Source organism: Oncorhynchus masou, chromosome 31, assembly GCF_036934945.1.
Source record: "Oncorhynchus masou masou isolate Uvic2021 chromosome 31, UVic_Omas_1.1, whole genome shotgun sequence".
In the NCBI taxonomy this organism is placed as follows: Eukaryota; Metazoa; Chordata; class Actinopteri; order Salmoniformes; family Salmonidae; genus Oncorhynchus; species Oncorhynchus masou.
Window position 1 is genome coordinate 87195197 of NC_088242.1, and position 17932 is coordinate 87213128.

The 17932-nt window shown below is 45.0% G+C and overlaps 1 protein-coding gene across 1 annotated transcript in view; it reads left to right on the forward strand.

Moving 5' to 3' along the window:
* Positions 1-17932, forward strand: part of LOC135524679 (adenomatous polyposis coli protein 2-like) — a 50628-nt gene that overhangs the window by 24900 nt on the left and 7796 nt on the right. Inside the window, exons 3-14 of the mRNA XM_064952419.1 lie at positions 862-952; positions 1130-1421; positions 1627-1735; positions 2633-2746; positions 3014-3100; positions 12615-12701; positions 14617-15004; positions 15115-15213; positions 15336-15475; positions 17179-17256; positions 17417-17533; positions 17669-17883. Of these exons, the coding sequence (XP_064808491.1) occupies positions 862-952; positions 1130-1421; positions 1627-1735; positions 2633-2746; positions 3014-3100; positions 12615-12701; positions 14617-15004; positions 15115-15213; positions 15336-15475; positions 17179-17256; positions 17417-17533; positions 17669-17883 (1817 nt within the window). The remainder of the gene's footprint in view (positions 1-861; positions 953-1129; positions 1422-1626; positions 1736-2632; positions 2747-3013; positions 3101-12614; positions 12702-14616; positions 15005-15114; positions 15214-15335; positions 15476-17178; positions 17257-17416; positions 17534-17668; positions 17884-17932) is intronic.

Below are 17932 nucleotides of genomic sequence, written 5' to 3' on the forward strand. Positions count from 1 at the left end.
GGGTCTGTGGTGATATTATAGCCTAGGTCACAGTTTTGTGCCAGGCGAGCATTAAACGTTGCCAGAATCCCAGTTTGTGGGGAGTTTGGATTACTGGCAGAATTAGGGACCATCCCACGAGGTGTGGAATCAGGGTTCCCAATGTGCTTTAGTGTGGCTTTAGCCTAAATGCTGTGTACTGTGGACTACCACTGAAACACTGGTCACCTGATTCTGAGGCATGAGCAGAAAGGTCAAAACATATATCAGAATCTGGTCATTGAAAACGTCCCACTCGTCCTTCTTTCATAACAAATTATTTCAATCTGAATTGACAAAAGTGAACAACAAAACATACCAAAACAATTTCTCCATTCCAGCCAGCAACATCAATCATGTAATAGTCTGGATAGGTCACCATTTTATGATTTAATTGTAGGTGCAACCCCAGGTCATGTTGGTACGCCCTATCACTCCTCTGGCACACAGCTGGATTATCCACAGCTAAAGCCTTTATATTCCTGAGGGAAGCTTGAGCTATCAGCAGACAACCAGGACGCTCTGTAGGGAGCTCACAGAGCCAGACACTGGTGGCAAATAGACCTAACCTTCCAACCTCAAAACAACCCCTTGGAGAATATTGATTTGAGGAAAAGGCTTGGATTTTACATTGACTTGGCTGTGATTTCAGGCGGCCTACTGAGGAAAAAGAAAGGACAGGAATAGGAGGCATGCAGTAGTTGCTTTGCTTTCTTCATCTCTAGGAGGACATTGTAATTCCAACAGGTTGTGACTCATTTTTGGATTCACTGTGGCCACAACAATTTAATTTGACTGGGATTCTGGTTGGACACAGATAGTGAATTGTTTTCTCTTCCCTAGGGGGTTCTGAAGGGGCTGCAAAGCAAACTGGAGCTGGAGGCTAGCACTTTGGCCTCTTCCGGGAGGACTGATGTGCTGGACCAGCTCAAAGGTATGTGTGCCTTCACCCTGTGCTTTTCTGTCTATTTTCCCACTATTTAATGTCTGTTTAGACTGATATTGTACAGAACTCATTAATTAATTCAATATCAGCTATTCCAATCATTCATTTTTATAAAATAAAATCATATTTAATTTTACAAATATTAATGACATTTCTCTTTCTCAGAGTTGCACATGGACTTGACCAACTACTATGAGCTGAAGTACCAGCCGCAAAACATGCGCGTTCTCCCAGACAGTCTAGCCAGTCTGGCAGCTCAGTCGGGTGACATGGACGATTGTCTGGCCTGCTTGCCTCCCTCCTCCTCCAGAGCCAGGAGCCCCCTGCGGCCTTCATCCCGCCAGAGCTCCTCTCTGTCTGGGGAGGGCACGGCTGTGAACCCTGGAGCCCTGACCAAAGCCATGCTGGGAGACAGACGCATCACGGCCCAGCATCTGGAAGACCTCTACAAAGAGAGGTTAGCACTTTACCATAGTTCAATCAGATGTATGTATTACTAGTAATACTAAGTCAAACATCTTTAAAATAATACCTTCAAAATAATAATTCACTATAAATCAGTAGTCCCTTCAACAACAACAAAAAAGTGAGGTACTATGAATCCCCAGTGATGTTGTGGTGGATGGTAGTCAAAGTGTTAAATGTAGCTGGGTGTGTTCCAGAACGATGTTGCTAAGTGAGATAGACAAGGAGGAGCGGGAGCGTCACTGGTACTACAGCCAGCTCCAGGGACTGTCTCAGCGGCTGAACCAACTGCCACGCATCGACACGGTGAGAACACTTTAACACCACTGAGTCTCCAGAATATTCTCTCCTGCACAGTGCTCAGACACAGTGGACCATAACATACAGTACAAAGTATACTTGTACTCAGCACTCAGTTGCAGGAAATGTAAACTGTCGCCCCCTCGTACTTCATTGTGTGCTTGTTGTTTGAAAATGACTCTTTGGAAACAGTTTAGAGTATGAGTAGAGCATTACTTTATTATTTCATAGACAGACACAACATGTCTTATTGCTCATTGCTTTCTTGCATGTTCATTGTCATGAAATCAACTCATTATTGTTTTAACAGGCGATAGTTAAACTATCAAGTAGAACAATGAGCCAGATATTTCACAGGATGTATAAATGTGAAGCATCCACTTGGTGTTTCCACTCACTACCAAATATGGTGATGAGAGGAAGCCCAGCAGCCGGCAGTGTGAGAAGATGGAGCGTGATGGATTTTGGCCGACATTCTGCAGATTTTTTCGTCAATGAAGCATTTAGTCTCCATGCAGTTCTCTTTCCAAAACTATAATCTGTAACAAACAGAGTGGACTGATTCTTAAAGACTTTACCCTTTGCCAAAGTTTCACATTTTTTGTTGTTGTTTAGAAGGAGTGCAAGGGCGAATTCAGTTATTGCACACGCGCACTTCACAGAGTAGGCGTTCCATAACAGAAATATGCAAATAAATGCTAGATTGCACCAGTAGGATCTCTCCAGCTCATGCTTGGTCCTGCCCACTATGATTAATTTGGTCCCATTGGAAACAACAGGCTCTGGTCTATCTTGGGTTAAATCTTTGGTTCAACTCTTTGGCAGAGAAGCTAGCGTCCAGAATGCCCCAAAATGGAGGCTTGTGTTGTGCGGAAACTAATCTCTTTTTCCTTATCTTAACAGTTCTCCATACAGATTGACCTCATTCGCCAGCAGCTGGAGTTCGAGGCACAGCAGTTGCGTTCTGTCATGGAGGAACGCTTCGGAACCAGCGATGAAATGGTCCAGAGGACACAGGTAAGGAGAGGCCCTCTCTACCATGTCTGTCTCTGTCATGGCAACACACACAGTAACATTTGGCAACTGTTCTCAATATCTTCAATTACATTATTGCGTGTGGAACTTCTTTCTGAAACATGTTTTGGATGCAACACACACATTTTGCATGAAAAACCAAGAAATTAAAACTGCTCTCAGAGGGTGTTGTACAATGTTTGGACAATGTTTGTCGTGCCACAAAATGACTGTGGCAACTAAAGACTCTCTCTCTGTCTCCCCTCACAGATCCGTGTGGCTCGCCTGGAACAGCTGGAGAAAGAACTACAGGAGGCCCAGGAGTCCAGAAGCACCCAGGAGAAGATCCTGTGTGAGGTGAGAACACAGTTCGGACATATAAAGTTTGTATTTGAAAACTGTTTCTAGATGCATATTTTCAGTTTTTCCCGAACCCACTTCAGTCGCGCAAAAGAAGTAAGCTCGCACTGCTCTTGCTGGCACATGTGCAGATCAAATACAACACAGTAAGTATGATTAAGAAGTTTACATGAAAGATTGCTCATAAAACCAGGTGTTTTAATCGGCGTATGTGTCACGCCCTGGCCATAGTTTACTTTGTATGTTTCTATGTTTTGGTTGGTCAGGGTGTGACCTGAGTGGGCATTCTATGTTGGATGTCTTGTTTGTCTATTTCTGTGTTTGGCCTGATATGGTTCTCAATCAGGGGCAGGTGTTAGTCATTGTCTCTGATTGGGAACCATATTTAGGTAGCCTGGGTTTCACTGTGTGTTTGTGGGTGATTGTTCCTGTCTCTGTGTAGTGTTCACCAGATAGGCTCGGTCACTTTGGTTTTTCTTTTTACTTGTTTTGGAAGAGAAGAGAACGAGCGCCATTCTCCTTGCGGAGATGGTGCTAAATACATCAACACGGTCGGGATTGGGCTGGCCAACACGATTCGGTTTGCTTGGAAGGAAAAGGAGTTGGAGCCTTTAGGACGGGAATCTTTTGGAAGGATAATATTGATGGGGATTCTAAAGCTGACGGTGAAGGACGTGTTTTGTTTCCAAGGCAACTCGTTGGAGGGAGCATACGACGTGGCACTATATACAGAGGAAAAACACGATGATATCCTGAGAAGGGCAAGAGCAGTGGGAGGTGAGAGGCCGATGTGCCACTACGAAATAACAAGCCTGGCGAAGAATAACTTTAGGGTTGTAACTGTCAACATTTACAACCCTTACGTTAAGGACGAAGAGGTGAGGGCTTTTCTGGGGAGATACATGGATAACGTCTCCTCAGCAAGGCACCTCAAAGACTCCCTTGGGTTTTGGAATGGGAGGAGAGGCTTCCAGGCCCTCCTCAGAGAAGACCCAAAGGGACATGGTGGCTACCTCCATCCTCCTGCTATGTTATCCCTAGGGGCAGACAGGGGGACGTTGTTTTATGCACGTCAGCCCCCATTTTGCAGGCGCTGTATGGCCTACGGTCACATATTCGCCTCGTGCAGTACAAGAAAATGCAGATTTTGTGCATCTGAGGATCACGAGGCGAGGGATTGTGACAAGCCTAAGACGTGCCATGGGTGTGGCTCATCAGCACACCTGTGGCGGGGGTGCCCGGCCCGTCAGAGGTCATATGCGTCTGCGGCTGGGGGGGGAGCAGGAGCGGGGGATGGGGGAAGAAGAGGAGGGGAAGGAAGCACGCCTCATGACCAGAGTACAGGTCCAGAGGGGAAGGCCACAAGGAAGGAAGAGGAGCAAGAAGCGGCGGATGGAAGAGAGAAGGAAACGGAAGGCACGGGAGTAGGAGAACCAGGAAAAGCGGCGGAAGAAGGCAACCGAGTGGAGGAGCATGAGAGAGAAGAAAGTGAGGGAGGAGTGGTGGAGAAGGAGACGGTGGAAGAGCAAGTGGACTGGGGGGAAAGTGCCCTGGTGGAAGAGATGAGGGGTATGGTGGAGGAGCTGGCGGGGGGGGGGTGGTATCTCTCCACTGCCGCCATCACCAAAGAAGAGAATGAAGAGGAGGGTGCGATTGGCCGACAGTGAGGGGGAGGGGATGGCCAAGAGAGTGATGGGGGTGGGAGAAACCTCTGGGTTGCTGCTGGTTTCCCCAGGCCCTCAACTTCTGTTGGGTGGGGACACACCTAACAAGACTCAGGACTGGGTACAGGAGGAGGTGGGGAGTTTTTTGTTTGGGGACTCAGCCTCCCCAATTTTTTTCCAAACCAGCTGCAACACTGGGGAGGGGGAGGATTGTGGGGGTAGACCCAGGGTGCAGGGCACCCCGGAGCCAAACACTATTCCTGCATCCTGGGATGGTGTGATGGAGGAAGAGGGGGGGATGTCGGGATTATGGATGGTGTTCTCACCGGTAGATATGGAGCAGGGGAGCATCGGGTGAGTCTCCTGGGTTTTTTTTTTTTTTCTGTCTGGGTTTAGAATTTGAGTGTATTACATGTTTTTATTTTTTCATGGAGTCTAATTTTACTTTTGTTAGTTTAAATGTAAGGGGTTTAAGGGATTTTGTTAAGAGGAGGGCGGTTTTTAGTTATTTGGAGGGTGTGGGGTTTGATTTTTGTTTTTTACAGGAGGTTCACCTGAGGGATGGAGGGGATGTTAGTAGGTTTAAGAGGGAGTGGGACAAGGGGGAGTCGGTTTGGGGTGTTGGGGGGGTGCACTCATCGGGGGTAGGGATTTTGTGTGGGCACAGGGAGGTAAAAGTGGAGGATTCTTTTGTGGTAATGCAGGGGAGGGTTATAGGGGTGGATGTCACAATAAGGGATTGTACATTTAGATTAGTGGTGGTGTATGGGCCACAGGTGGTGGCAGACAGGAGGGAGATGGTGGACTGTCTGACGCCCCTGTGTGTCACAAATAGGAAATTAGTGATAGGGGGGATTTTAATACAGATTTAGGAAGAGGGGGGGATAGCAGTGCAGGCGCCATTGCCAGGCTAATGGCTTGCCATAGTCTGGTAGATGGTGGTCTGCACACTACTCCGAAAATGGACGGTCCTACATGGCGCAACTCCAGGGGGGTTGAGCGGAGGCTCGACTATATTTTTGTACCCAGGTCTTTGGGTAAGTTGTCTGGGCGGCTGTTGCCTGTTTACTTTTCGGATCACGACGGGGTGCTCCTGCAGGTGGGGTCGCCAGTCTGCCTCTTTGGTAGGGGGTACTGGAAGCTAGATCGGGATGTGCTGGAGGAGCAGGCTTTTGTTGACGGGTTTTATGGTTTCTTTTGGAGGCTTGAGGGCCTCCGGTCCATGTGCGAGGGGGTGTTAGAGTGGTGGGAATTAGTTAAGGTGAGGATTAGGGCTTTTATAATAGGGTATTGCAAGAGGAAAAAAGGGAGGCGAGGAGGGAGGTGGATCGTATCCAAAGGTTAATTGAACTTGAATACGAGGCAGGCAACCTCGGCGGGTTGTTTGACTGGGAGAGATCCGCAACCCTAAAGGCGCAGCTCAGGGAGTTGCAGGAGCGGAAGGCTCGAGCTTTCCTGGAGCGTGCGCATAGTGGCTTTCTAGAACATAATGAGACTTGTTCTGCTATGTTCTTTAAGTTGGTTAGGGCAAGACAGAGTAGGAAGGTAATGCATGGTGTTAGGGAAGAAAATGGTAGTATAGTTAGAGAACCAGAGGATATGGTCAGGGTGACAACTGATCATTTCCAAGGTTTATTTAAGGAAAGGGAAATAGATGTAGAGCAGGGAAATGTGTTTTTAGAACACTTGTCCAGGCGGTTGCCGGAGGACATTAGAGAAGTGATGGAGGCCCAGATCTCACTAGAAGAGGTTGAGAGCGCTCTTAGGAGGATGGGAAAAGGGAAGGTGCCTGGGATGGATGGGTTGCCGGCTGAGTTTTATCTCAAGTTTTGGGGTATACTTGGACCAGTGGTCCTCGAAGTCTTGAAGGCCATCCTTGAGACGGGGGTCCTGGGGGGATCAATGGCTGTTGGTGTGCTGTCACTTTTATATAAGAAGGGGGAAGTAACAGACCTTGGCAACTGGCGGCCGTTGACCATGCTGTGTGTAGATTACAAGCTACTTCCAAAGGTTTTAGCAGACCGGTTGCGCACAGCCCTTCCCTACGTCGTTCATGAGGATCAGACGTGCGGGGTAGAGGGCCGCTCTATTAGATGGAACCTACAGTTAATCAGGGACTCCATCGCTTGGGTTGAAGATAGAGGACTGCCTTTTATGGTAGCAGCGCTAGATCAGGCGAAAGCCTTCGATCGCGTGAATAGATCCTTTTTATTCAGAGTGTTAGGTCGATTAGGATTTGGGGAGAAGTTTATTGGATGGATTCGTACATTATATGTCGGAGCGGGGTGCCGAGTTAGTGTAAATAGTCACTTGGGTGACGTTTTTGACCTCTCGTCTGGGGTCAGGCAGGGGTGCCCACTCTCGGCTCTCCTCTTCGTTCTGTACATGGAGCCTCTGGGGGCTGCCATTAGGGCAGACACAGGGGTGGAAGGTTTGCTGATCCCTGGAAGTGGTGGGCTGCGTGTTAAGATGACGCAGTACGCCGACGACACTTCCTTGCTGTTGTGCAAGGACTCGTGCCTGACAAGGTTCCTTGCCATCTTTGGGGATTTCACCGAGCGTCGGGAGCAGTTCTGAACCATGCAAAGTCTTCCGTCAAGAAGATGGCGCTGTAGAACGGATGTGCCTGGGGGGTTATCTCTCTGTGAGGGGGCCCTGAGGATTCTCGGGGTCCATTTTGAGACCTCCGGCTCAGCGACACTAAGCTGGAACATGCGTATCGCAGTGGTACAGAGGAAGCTAGCAATGTGGAAAGCTAGGGCAAAGTCCTGGTCCTAAAGGTGGATGTGTTGCCGTCTCTTTTGTATTTGGCATACATCTACCCTAGTGAGGCTTGTGTTTCAGTTTATGTGGAGTGGCAGGTGCGAGTGGGTTGCCAGGGCACGCATGATCTGTCCCATCGGGGAGGGAGGTAGGGGGGTACCACATTTCCCCCTCAAGCTGGACACAATTTTTGTTTCTTTCTTGTAAACGGAGCTTGCTCAGCCAGTGATACACCCATCCGGTTACCTCCTGCGGGTATTTTTCTCGTATCAGGCGAGAAGCATAATGGTGTGGTCTAACACGAGTCCTCGGGCGGAACAGCTGCCGTGGCACTTTGGTCATGCAGCCAAGTGGCTGCGTGCGCACCCTGAGGTTGAAGTTGCCCGAGTAGGTTTAGATCATAGGCACCTGTACGAGGAGGTCAGAAAGGCAGGGAGTCCGGCGCCTGTAGTGGGCATCTCGGAAGTGGTCTGGGAGGGAGTGCAGGCGCGGGGTCTGGACAACAGGCTCAAGGACCTGAATTGGTTGAGCCTTCATAAGTGTTTGCCGGTACGTTCCATCTTGTACCGGTATAGTTTGGTGCAATCCCCCACCTGTCCAAGATCCTCTTGTGGCAGGGAGGAGACTGTGCGCCATGTCTTTTGGGACTGTGCCTTTGCCGGAGTAGTATGGGCTAGGGCACGGGTGTTGTTAGGTTTGGTAAAGGGGGATTTTGTATTGATGTGGGCCAGGTTAGAGAGGGGTGTAGGGAGAGCGAGAGGGACGGATAGGGACAGGTTTCTGCTCTGACTTCTCATGAGTCTCTTTAAACACTGTTTCCCATGCTTGTTCAATGAACCATAAACAATTAATGAACATGCACCTGTGGAACGGTCGTTAAGACACTAACAGCTTACAGACGGTAGGCAATTAAGGTCACAGTTATGAAAACTTAGGACACTATAAAGAGGCCTTTCTACTGACTTTGAAAAACACCAAAAGAAAGATGCCCAGGGTCCCTGCTCATCTGCGAGAACATGTCTTAGGCATCTGCAAGGAGGCACTTACAGGCTCTAACCAATAGTGCAAAAAAAAGGAAAGTGAACAATGGGTATGTAAAGAAATAAAAAGTGAAAAATAACAGTAGCGTGGCTATTTACAGAAAATAATCCTTGTCATCTTTCATTTTTACAGTACAAAATCATTGTGTGAAAACAGAACACAGGATTATCTGTCACTGTCACTTGCTTGTCTCAATCTCTGAATACAGTATGTTCACATGCAGACTAATAATTTGATATTAAACTGAGTATGGCAGTAAGCCAAGTATGGCATTAGTCATGTAAAAACCTTACTCTGCTTATCTTAAATCGCCGTTAGGTCATAATCGAAGTAAGCATACTGTCACGGCTTTCGTTGTGGGAAGGAGGAGCGGACCAAAATGCAGCGTAGTTGTGATTCATTTTATTTAATAAGGAAACTATACACGATGAAACTAGCAAAATAACAAAAGTACGAAAACAGAAAAATCTTTTTTTTAAATACAAAATAATTTATTATCTTCAATACCATTCATTCTTTACAACTCATAATTTACATACATACTCAAATAATGGTATTTTAATTAAACTAATTAAACTAAACATAAACCCCAAACAAAACCTCAGGGGAGCATCTTCCCTCCCGTCACCCTACAAAATACCTTTCCCTATCTCCCCGTCCCTAATCTATCCTCTTACAAATCTAAATGACACCCAGCCCTAAACCCCCTTCCACCTCTCCCGAGCAGCATACTGCCCCCACTTCCTCTCCTCCCTCTTCATCCTCCCCCTCAAATCTCCTTCCACCCTCCTCACTATCCCTTCCACCCCCCAATCTCTCCCTGTCTTCACCATGTTCTGCCTTGCTTCCCACAGCCCCTGTTTAAAACCTCTTACATCTATGGGGGCGCTATTTCATTTTTGGATGAAAAACGTTCCCGTTTTAAACAAGATATTTTGTCACAAAAAGATGCTCGACTATGCATATAATTGATACCATTCGAAAGAAAACACTCTGACGTGTCCAGAAATACCAAGATATTCTCTGTGCGTGCCCTAGAACGTGAGCTTCAGGCAAAACCAAGATGAGATGGCATCCAGGAAATGACAAGGATTTTTGAGGCTCTGTTTTCCATTGTCTCCTTATATGGCTGTGAATGCGAGAGGAGTGAGTCAACCCTTTCTGTCGTTTCCCCAAGGTGTCTGCAGCATTGTGACGTATTTTTAGGCAGATCATTGGAAGATTGACCATAAGAGACCACATTTACCAGGTGTCCGCCCGGTGTCCTGCGCCGAAATTGGTGCGCAAAAGTCACCTGCCAGTATTTTTCTTAAACCCTTTACAATGAATCTGTGAAGTTATTTGAAATTTTACGAATTATCTTTGAAAGACAGGGTCCTGAAAAAGGGATGTTTCTTTTTTTGCTGAGTTTATAATACTGTTGTTTGTGGAATGTTGTGTTATCCTGTAATATACAGTTAATCCACTTTTCTCTCTATCTCTCTCTCTCTCTCTCTCTATCCCTCTCTCTCTCTCTCTCTCTCTCTATCCCTCTCTCTCTATCCCTCTCTCTCTCTCTATCCCCCTCTATCTCTCTCTCTCTATCCCCCTCTATCTCTTTCTCTCTAACCCCTCTCTCTCTTGCTCTCTTTCTCCATCCCCCTCCATATCTCTCTCTCTCTCTATCCCCCTCTATCTCTTTCTCTCTAACCCCTCCCTCTCTTGCTCTCTTTCTCCATCCCCCTCCGTATCTCTCTCTCACTTTCTCTATCCCCCTCTATCTCTCTCTCTCTCTCTCTATCCCCCTCTATCTCTTTCTCTCTAACCCCTCCCTCTCTTGCTCTCTTTCTCCATCCCCCTCTGTATCTCTCTCACTTTCTCTATCCCCCTCCATCGCCCCACTATCTCTCTCTCCATCCCACTTACCTTGCTCTCTATCGGTGCCGTGCCGCTATGCAGAACACAGGCTTTGCCCCTCTTTAGCTTGGCTCCAATTGGTAGCTCCTCCCAAAGAGTATAGTGTTGCTTGGGCACTGCAAGCTTGGCACAGCAGGAGTGGGTGTTTCGGTTGAGTGGGTCTCAGACCGGCCCGTTTAGGTGTCTGTGTATCTATCCTCTGGGGCTCTGTAGGAGAATAGCAATGAGTTCTCTAGTACCAGGATGCAGGAAGAATGTGAATTAAAAGGGACAACAATAGACACATTGTTCCATGTTTTTCTGGGCTATTGTCAACCATCTTGCATCACACAGCAGGTTCCTATGCAATCCATTGTGAGCGTTTGATTATTTATTTGAACTGTGTGGCTACGACAATTAAAGGGGTAAAATCCACGACAGATTCAATCCATCAAAACACAGACACATTTAGCATGTTTATCTTGTTATCGGCGAGATCACACTTTATTACTTACAACATGGTGGAGCTATTCAGACGAGCATGTCTAATAGCCCTTCCCCTTTGTCTGAAAGCTTGTCTTCGGTGTGATCAGGCACAAGCCTGGTTACCATGGTGATCGACTGGGGGAATGAAAGAGTTGATAGATGACTCTCTGAAGATTTGTGATGGAGCCAATCGGTTTGTTGAATCCAAATGGAGTGTGTCTGTATGCTGGGAGTGTGCAACTCATACCTTATGAGAACAGACATGAATGTCTGTCTGCACGGCCAATATTAAGATGCAGGAGGTGTAATTAAATGTATTGATATCGGTTAGTTGACTACTGACAATAACATCTCACTGGTGTTCACTTCAGGAGATACTGATGCTGACTACTAAATACTTTTTTATGTTTGGACAGCAAATTTAGGTCATTTATTTTTTTTCCTATGATCTACTAATGCCAGAGGCTGGATACATTTGTTATTTATTCTGGCCTATTTATCGGGTATAATTATATTTGCACAATAATTTTAATGGGATATTAACAAACATTATTTTAAATTTGATGTTCATAATCTTTCTATTCAGATGTAATTATTTCAAAATAAATGTGTTAAACCCAATAAACTTAACCAACTCCAATTGTGTACATTCAGTATTGAATATAATTATAGAATATAATTTATCTACAAAGATATTAGTCTATTTTAGATATTCTATTTTAAATAATCAATACAATTGTAATTTAGACTGAAATTAATAACAAAATAAACATTTTCAAGGGAACTTGAAGGCCAGTCTTGATTTGTTTTGGATGATATTATATCAGTACTTTGACTCCAAGTATCGATTTTGAACAATTTTTGTAATATATACAGTAAATCAAATCAAATGTATTTATATAGCCCTTCTCACATCAGCTGATATCTCAAAGTGCTGTACAGAAACCCAGCCTAAAACCCCAAACAGCAAGCGATGCAGGTGTAGAAGCACAGTCAAAGGTTTGGTCATTCCAGTTTTGTTTTTTTTGCTATTTTCTACATTGTAGAATAATAGTGAAGACATCAAAACTATGAAATAACACAAAATATATTTTAGATTCTTTAAAAAATTGCCACCCTTTGCCTTGATGACAGCTTTGCACACTCTTGGCATTCTCTCTGAGATGTCTTCACTGTTATTCTACAATGTAGAAAATAGTAAAAATGAAGAAAAACTCTGGAATGAGTAACTTTTGACTGGTACTGTATATATATATTTATTATCATTTTTTTCTAGGTAGTATTAGCTAGCGCTTGTCGGCTGTAACTCCACAAAACTCTGGTATTTTTCATCCTATTCTTCTTTTGTTTTTCTCATCTTCTATTTAAGTTTTTTCTGCACTTTTATTTCCATGACTGATCAACATTTTTCTCATGCTCTCTCGTCTCTCTGCAGCCGACATATAGTGAGCAATATGCTGAGGAAATTGCAATAGAATCACAGTATAGAATACATATACAGTAGAATCGTGATAATCGCAATACATACCGTATCAGCAGCGATGTATTGTTATAATATCGTATTGTGAGGCAATTCCCAGCCCTAATAGAAAGATCAAAGCAAACCGCCTGCAATTGACTTTTATGCTACAAAATGAGAAATTTGAAACCATGTCATTTACGATCCCTCTCTTTCTTTGCAGATCTCAAGCTGTGAAAAGCAGCCTATTCCTGAAACTGAACATGCATTGACTGCTTCTGCTCTGGATGCACAAGGAGATGGAAGCAAAGTAAGGCCATCATCACATCTTTAGTAATAATGAATGGAGTTTGCATTAGTGGCTCTGCATTATTTAGATGACTATTTGTGTGTGGACAATAATCAGATCCCATTGAGCCATGTGTCGTGAAAGTAGATCTTACATGCTTATTATAATATTTAACCACCATTTTCCGACGGGGTATTTCAATGGTTTTACATATGTAACCCTCTCACCAGGCTCGAATTTGACTCTTACAATATTACCTTACTTAGATTTCTGAACGAGATGGGATATTAGGTGAGAAGGACATAAGAATCCCTATTGTAAACTCGCCAGGGTGATTACAAACTAGGGTAATAACTTCAGATAAAATTTTAAATTGTAGGTTTCTTCCTAGGTTCTGGCCTTTCTAGGGAGTTTTTCTGTACAGCACATTGTGACATCGGCTGACGTAAAAAGGGCTTTACAAACGAAGCATCGGGGAGTGCTGGCTTTCCGGTTGGTGGTGACGTCGGGTCCGGGGGCCGCCACCAATAGAACCGGGGGTGCCTAAGCCAGCTCGTCAGGCTGTTACGCCCTTGCTGGGTCGAGAGGTTTTTTGCCCCGGTTGGCTTGGAAGGCGGCCATCCCACGTCAAGCCTCAGCCAGATCGTCAGGTTTTTCCACCCAGCCGTCTCGTCAGGCTTCTGGGCCTCCGACGGATCATCTGACTCCCACACCTCAGCGGGATTAACAGCCCTTCATGCCTCAGCCGGCTCGCCAGGCTCTCACACCTCTGCCGGTTCGTCGGGGGTACTGTCACGCCTGCTCCCGCTCTTTCCCCCTGGTGCTCGAGGGCGCCAGATCCCCAGCATTACGCACTCCTGCCACTATCATTACGCCCACCTGCCTTCCTTCGTCACGCGCATCAGCGATTATTGGACTCACCTGGACTCAATCACCTCTGTCATTACCTCCCCTATATCTGTCTGTTCCCCCGCTCTGTTCCCGGCTTCAGCATTGATTGTCATATGTCCTTGTATACCCGTGTGCTGACTCTGTTCCTGTCTTGTTTCATGTCTGTTCCTAATTAAATGTTTGACTCACCATACCTGTTTCTCTACTCTAGCGTTGGTCCTTACAGTTACTGACTACTCGTAGATATTTCCTCAGCACCGTATAGCAGTTTGGTGCAGGTGAGGTGTCCTCACAAGATCCATAGCAAACACAGTTTTCAATGCAGCCAGTAACCGATATCCCGTGGAAACCATAATTCGCCGATCGTCCACAAGTAATTCTCTCCAGACCTTGCAAGATGCTAGGCTAGCCTTGAGGATGTTGAATGTATCCACAATGTGAAGGCAGCTCCAGTCTCCAATAGGTATTTCTTAACAATATAATAATACTCTCTTGGAAAAAATAAAATCAGTATTTCCCTTCAAAACTCTGTAGGTATGTCTTTGTTCCCTCCTTATAGTCTTCTTTAGTCGTTTTTCTTCACCAACACTGATAACGTCTCTCCTCTCTCTTTTTTCAAAGTCCCCCTCTCTCTTTTTTTCAACCCAGGCCTCCTGTTAACCAGGTCAACTCTCCCATTGGCCACATCATAACAAGCGACTTCATTAGTTACAACTTAACCAAATACATGGGAAACTTAAACTTAACAGTAAACCAACCTATTCACTTGTACATTAAAGAAACATTGCTTCAAAAGAAATGCATTAACGACATAACAAATCAGGAGCAATTCAATCACCTTTTAAATATAATATCAATGAATTATAACAAATAAACTATATGCTTGGTTTTAACAAAGGTATTAGACATAATATGCAAGTTATGCTTATAATCATTGCTATAAAATATTGAGGCATCTCTCAGTCGACTTATCTGCCAAATAAAGGTAAATAAATTAATGAATAAAATATGTATTCTCCACGGCCATGTATTTCACCTGGATTAGGTGGAGATGGTGTTCTGGCTGCTCTCCATGCTGGCCAACCGGGACAAGGAGGAGATGTCCCGCACTCTGCTGGCCTTGTCCAGCTCCCAAGACAGCTGCATCGCCATGCGCAAGTCCGGCTGCGTTCCCCTGCTGGTGCAGATCCTGCACGACGGCCCAGGGGGCGCCGGAGAGTCGGCCAGGAGTGTAGCATGCAGCCGGGAGGCCCAGTCCAGAGCCAGCACTGCCCTGCATAACATAGTGTACTCCCAGCCCGACGAGGGCCAGGCCCGGCGGGAGATGAGGGTGCTGCACGTGCTGGAGCAGATCCGCTCGCACTGTGACAGCGGCTGGGACTGGATTGAGAGCCATGTGCGTACTCCCTCTCCTGGAGGTACTACAACCACAGGTTAGTAGAAAATGATTATTTTAGGAGATTAATGTGATCTCTATAGCAGACTGTGGATTATATAGTGATGTGAGAGTAATTCAAGATGTACTTGTCCGTGTTCCGTTCAGACATCCCTGAGCCAGTGGAGCCGCAGATCTGCCAGGCCATGTGTGCTGTCATGAAGCTTTCCTTCGAGGAGGAGTACCGAAGGGCCATGAATGAACTCGGTTAGTGAACAACACGTCAATGGGAAATATACAGACGATAAGCATAACCATAAAGAAAAATATGATATGTGAATGAATCTATTATTCAGTTTGTGATGTGCTTGGTGGGTGTATCTGTTTAGGAGGGTTGCAGGTGGTTGCAGAGGTGATGCACTTGGACCAGGAGCTGTACGGCATGCAGAACGATCCCATCAATATGGCACTTCGACGCTACGCGGGAATGGCACTGACGAACCTTACTTTCGGAGATGTCGTCAACAAGGTATGATCCGAAAAGCATCGAACCACTGAAAGTTTTACATATTTATCTGATTTGTAAAGGCATTTTGAAAACAAAGACATACACCTTAGCCAACTACATTTAAACTCCGTTTTTCACCATTCCTGACATTTAATCCTAGTAAAAATTCCCTGTCTTAGGTCAGTTAGGATCACCACTTTATTTTAAGAATGTGAAATGTCAGAATAATAGTAGAGAGAATTATTGATTTCAGCTTTTATTTCTTTCATCTCATTCCCAGTGGGTCAGAAGTTTACATACACTCAATTAGTATCTGGTAGCATTGCCTTTAAATTGTTTAACTTGGGTCAAATGTTTTGGGTAGCCTTCCACAACCTTCCCACAATACGTTGGGTGAACTTTGGGCAGTTCCTCCTGACAGAGCTGGTGTAACTGAGTCAGGTTTGTAGGCCTCCTTGCTCGCACATACTTTTTCAGTTCTGCCCACAAATGTTCTATAGGAGTGAGGTCAGGGCTTTGTGATGGCCACTCCCATACATTGACTGTGTTGTCCTTAAGACATTTTGCAACAACTTTGGAAGTATGCTTGTGGTCATTGTCCATTTGGAAGACCCATTTGCAACAAAGTTTTCACTTCCTGACTGATGTCTTGAGATGTTCCTTCAATATATCCAAATAATTTTCCTACCTCATGATGCCATCTATTTTGTGAAGTGCATAGTCCGTCCTGCAGCAAAGCACCCCCACAACATGATGCTGCCACCCCGTGCTTCACGGTTGGGATGGTGTTCTTCGGCTTGCAAGCCTCCCCCTTTTCCCCCCAAACATAACGATGGTCATTGTGGCCAAGAGTTCTATTTTTGTTTCATCAGACCAGAGGACATTTCTCCAAAAAGTATGATCTTTGTCCCCATGTGCAGTTGAAAACCATAGTCTGACTTGTTTTGTGGTTTTGGAGCAGTGGCTTCTTCCTTGCTGAGTGGCCTTTCAGGTTATGTCGATATAGGACTTGTTTGACTGTGCATATAGATCATTTTGTACCCGTTTCCTTCAGCATCTTCACAAGGTCCTTTGCTCTTGTTCTGGGATTGATTTGCAATTTTCGAAGTCCGTTCATCTCTAGGAGACAGAACACGTCTCCTTCCTAAGTGGTATGATGGCTGCGTGGCCCTAAGGTGTTTGTACTTGCGTGCTATTGTTTGTACAGATGAACGTGGTACCTTCAGGCATTTGGAAGTTGCTCTCAAGGATTAACCAGACTTGTGGAGGTCTACAATTTTTTTCTGAGGTCTTGGCTGATTTATTTTGATTTTCCCATTATGTCAAGCAAAGAGGCACTGAGTTTGAAGGTAGGCCTTGAAATACATCCACAGGCACACCTCCAATTGACTCAAATGATGTCAATTATCCTACTAGATGTTTCTAAAGCCAATACATAATTTTCAGGAATTTTGTAAGCTGTTTAAAGGCACAGTCAACTTAGTGTATGAAAACTTCTGAGCCACTGGAATTGTGATACAGTGAATGATTAGTGAAATAATCTGTCTGTAAACAATTGTTGGAAATGTGACATGCACAAAGTAGATGTCCTAACCGACTTGCCAAAACTATAGTTTCTTAACAAGAAATTTGTGGAGTGGTTGAAAAATGAGTTTTAATGACTCCAACTTAAGTGTATGTAATCTTCCGACTTCAACAATATGTCTGACCTTTATTTTACACAGGCCACTCTCTGCACAAAGAAAAGCTGCCTGCAGGCCATTGTCACCCAACTTGCATCTGATAGTGAGGAACTACATCAGGTTCGATGTTGTTACTACTATACTAAAGCTATTTCCAGAGTGTATTAATTCTGTCACCCTTTCAGGATCACTAGGCATTACTCTTTTTAGTTTCAGTGCTTCAAATACATTTTTACAATACCACATGGCTGAAGAGGTGATGTCTATTGTTCCCTCACAGGTAGTGTCGAGTATTCTTAGAAATCTGTCATGGCGTGCAGACATCAACAGCAAGAGGGTCCTTAGAGACGTGGGGAGTGTAACAGGATTGATAACCTGTGCTCTTCAAGCTACAAAGGTAAAATCATACCTATATTATGTGATTAATTCATGTTGGCAATTGTAACCAAAGCAATTATCAAAGGAAATAATTGCAAAATACAATATATTTTTTAAATCTCTAATGCAATGTTAATGCAAAATCCCATTTTAGGAATCCACCTTGAAGAGCCTCCTCAGCGCTCTGTGGAATCTGTCAGCACACAGTCCTGAGAACAAGGTGGCCATTTGCTCAGTAGATGGGGCTCTGGGCTTCTTGGTCAGCACCCTCACCTACAGATGTCAGACCAATTCACTGGCAATCATTGAGAGTGGAGGTGGCATCCTGCGTAATGTGTCCAGTCTTGTGGCCACCAGGGACGATTACAGGTATTTCCTTGAATGGAATTCTACATCAGTGCAACTGTTCAATGAGTAT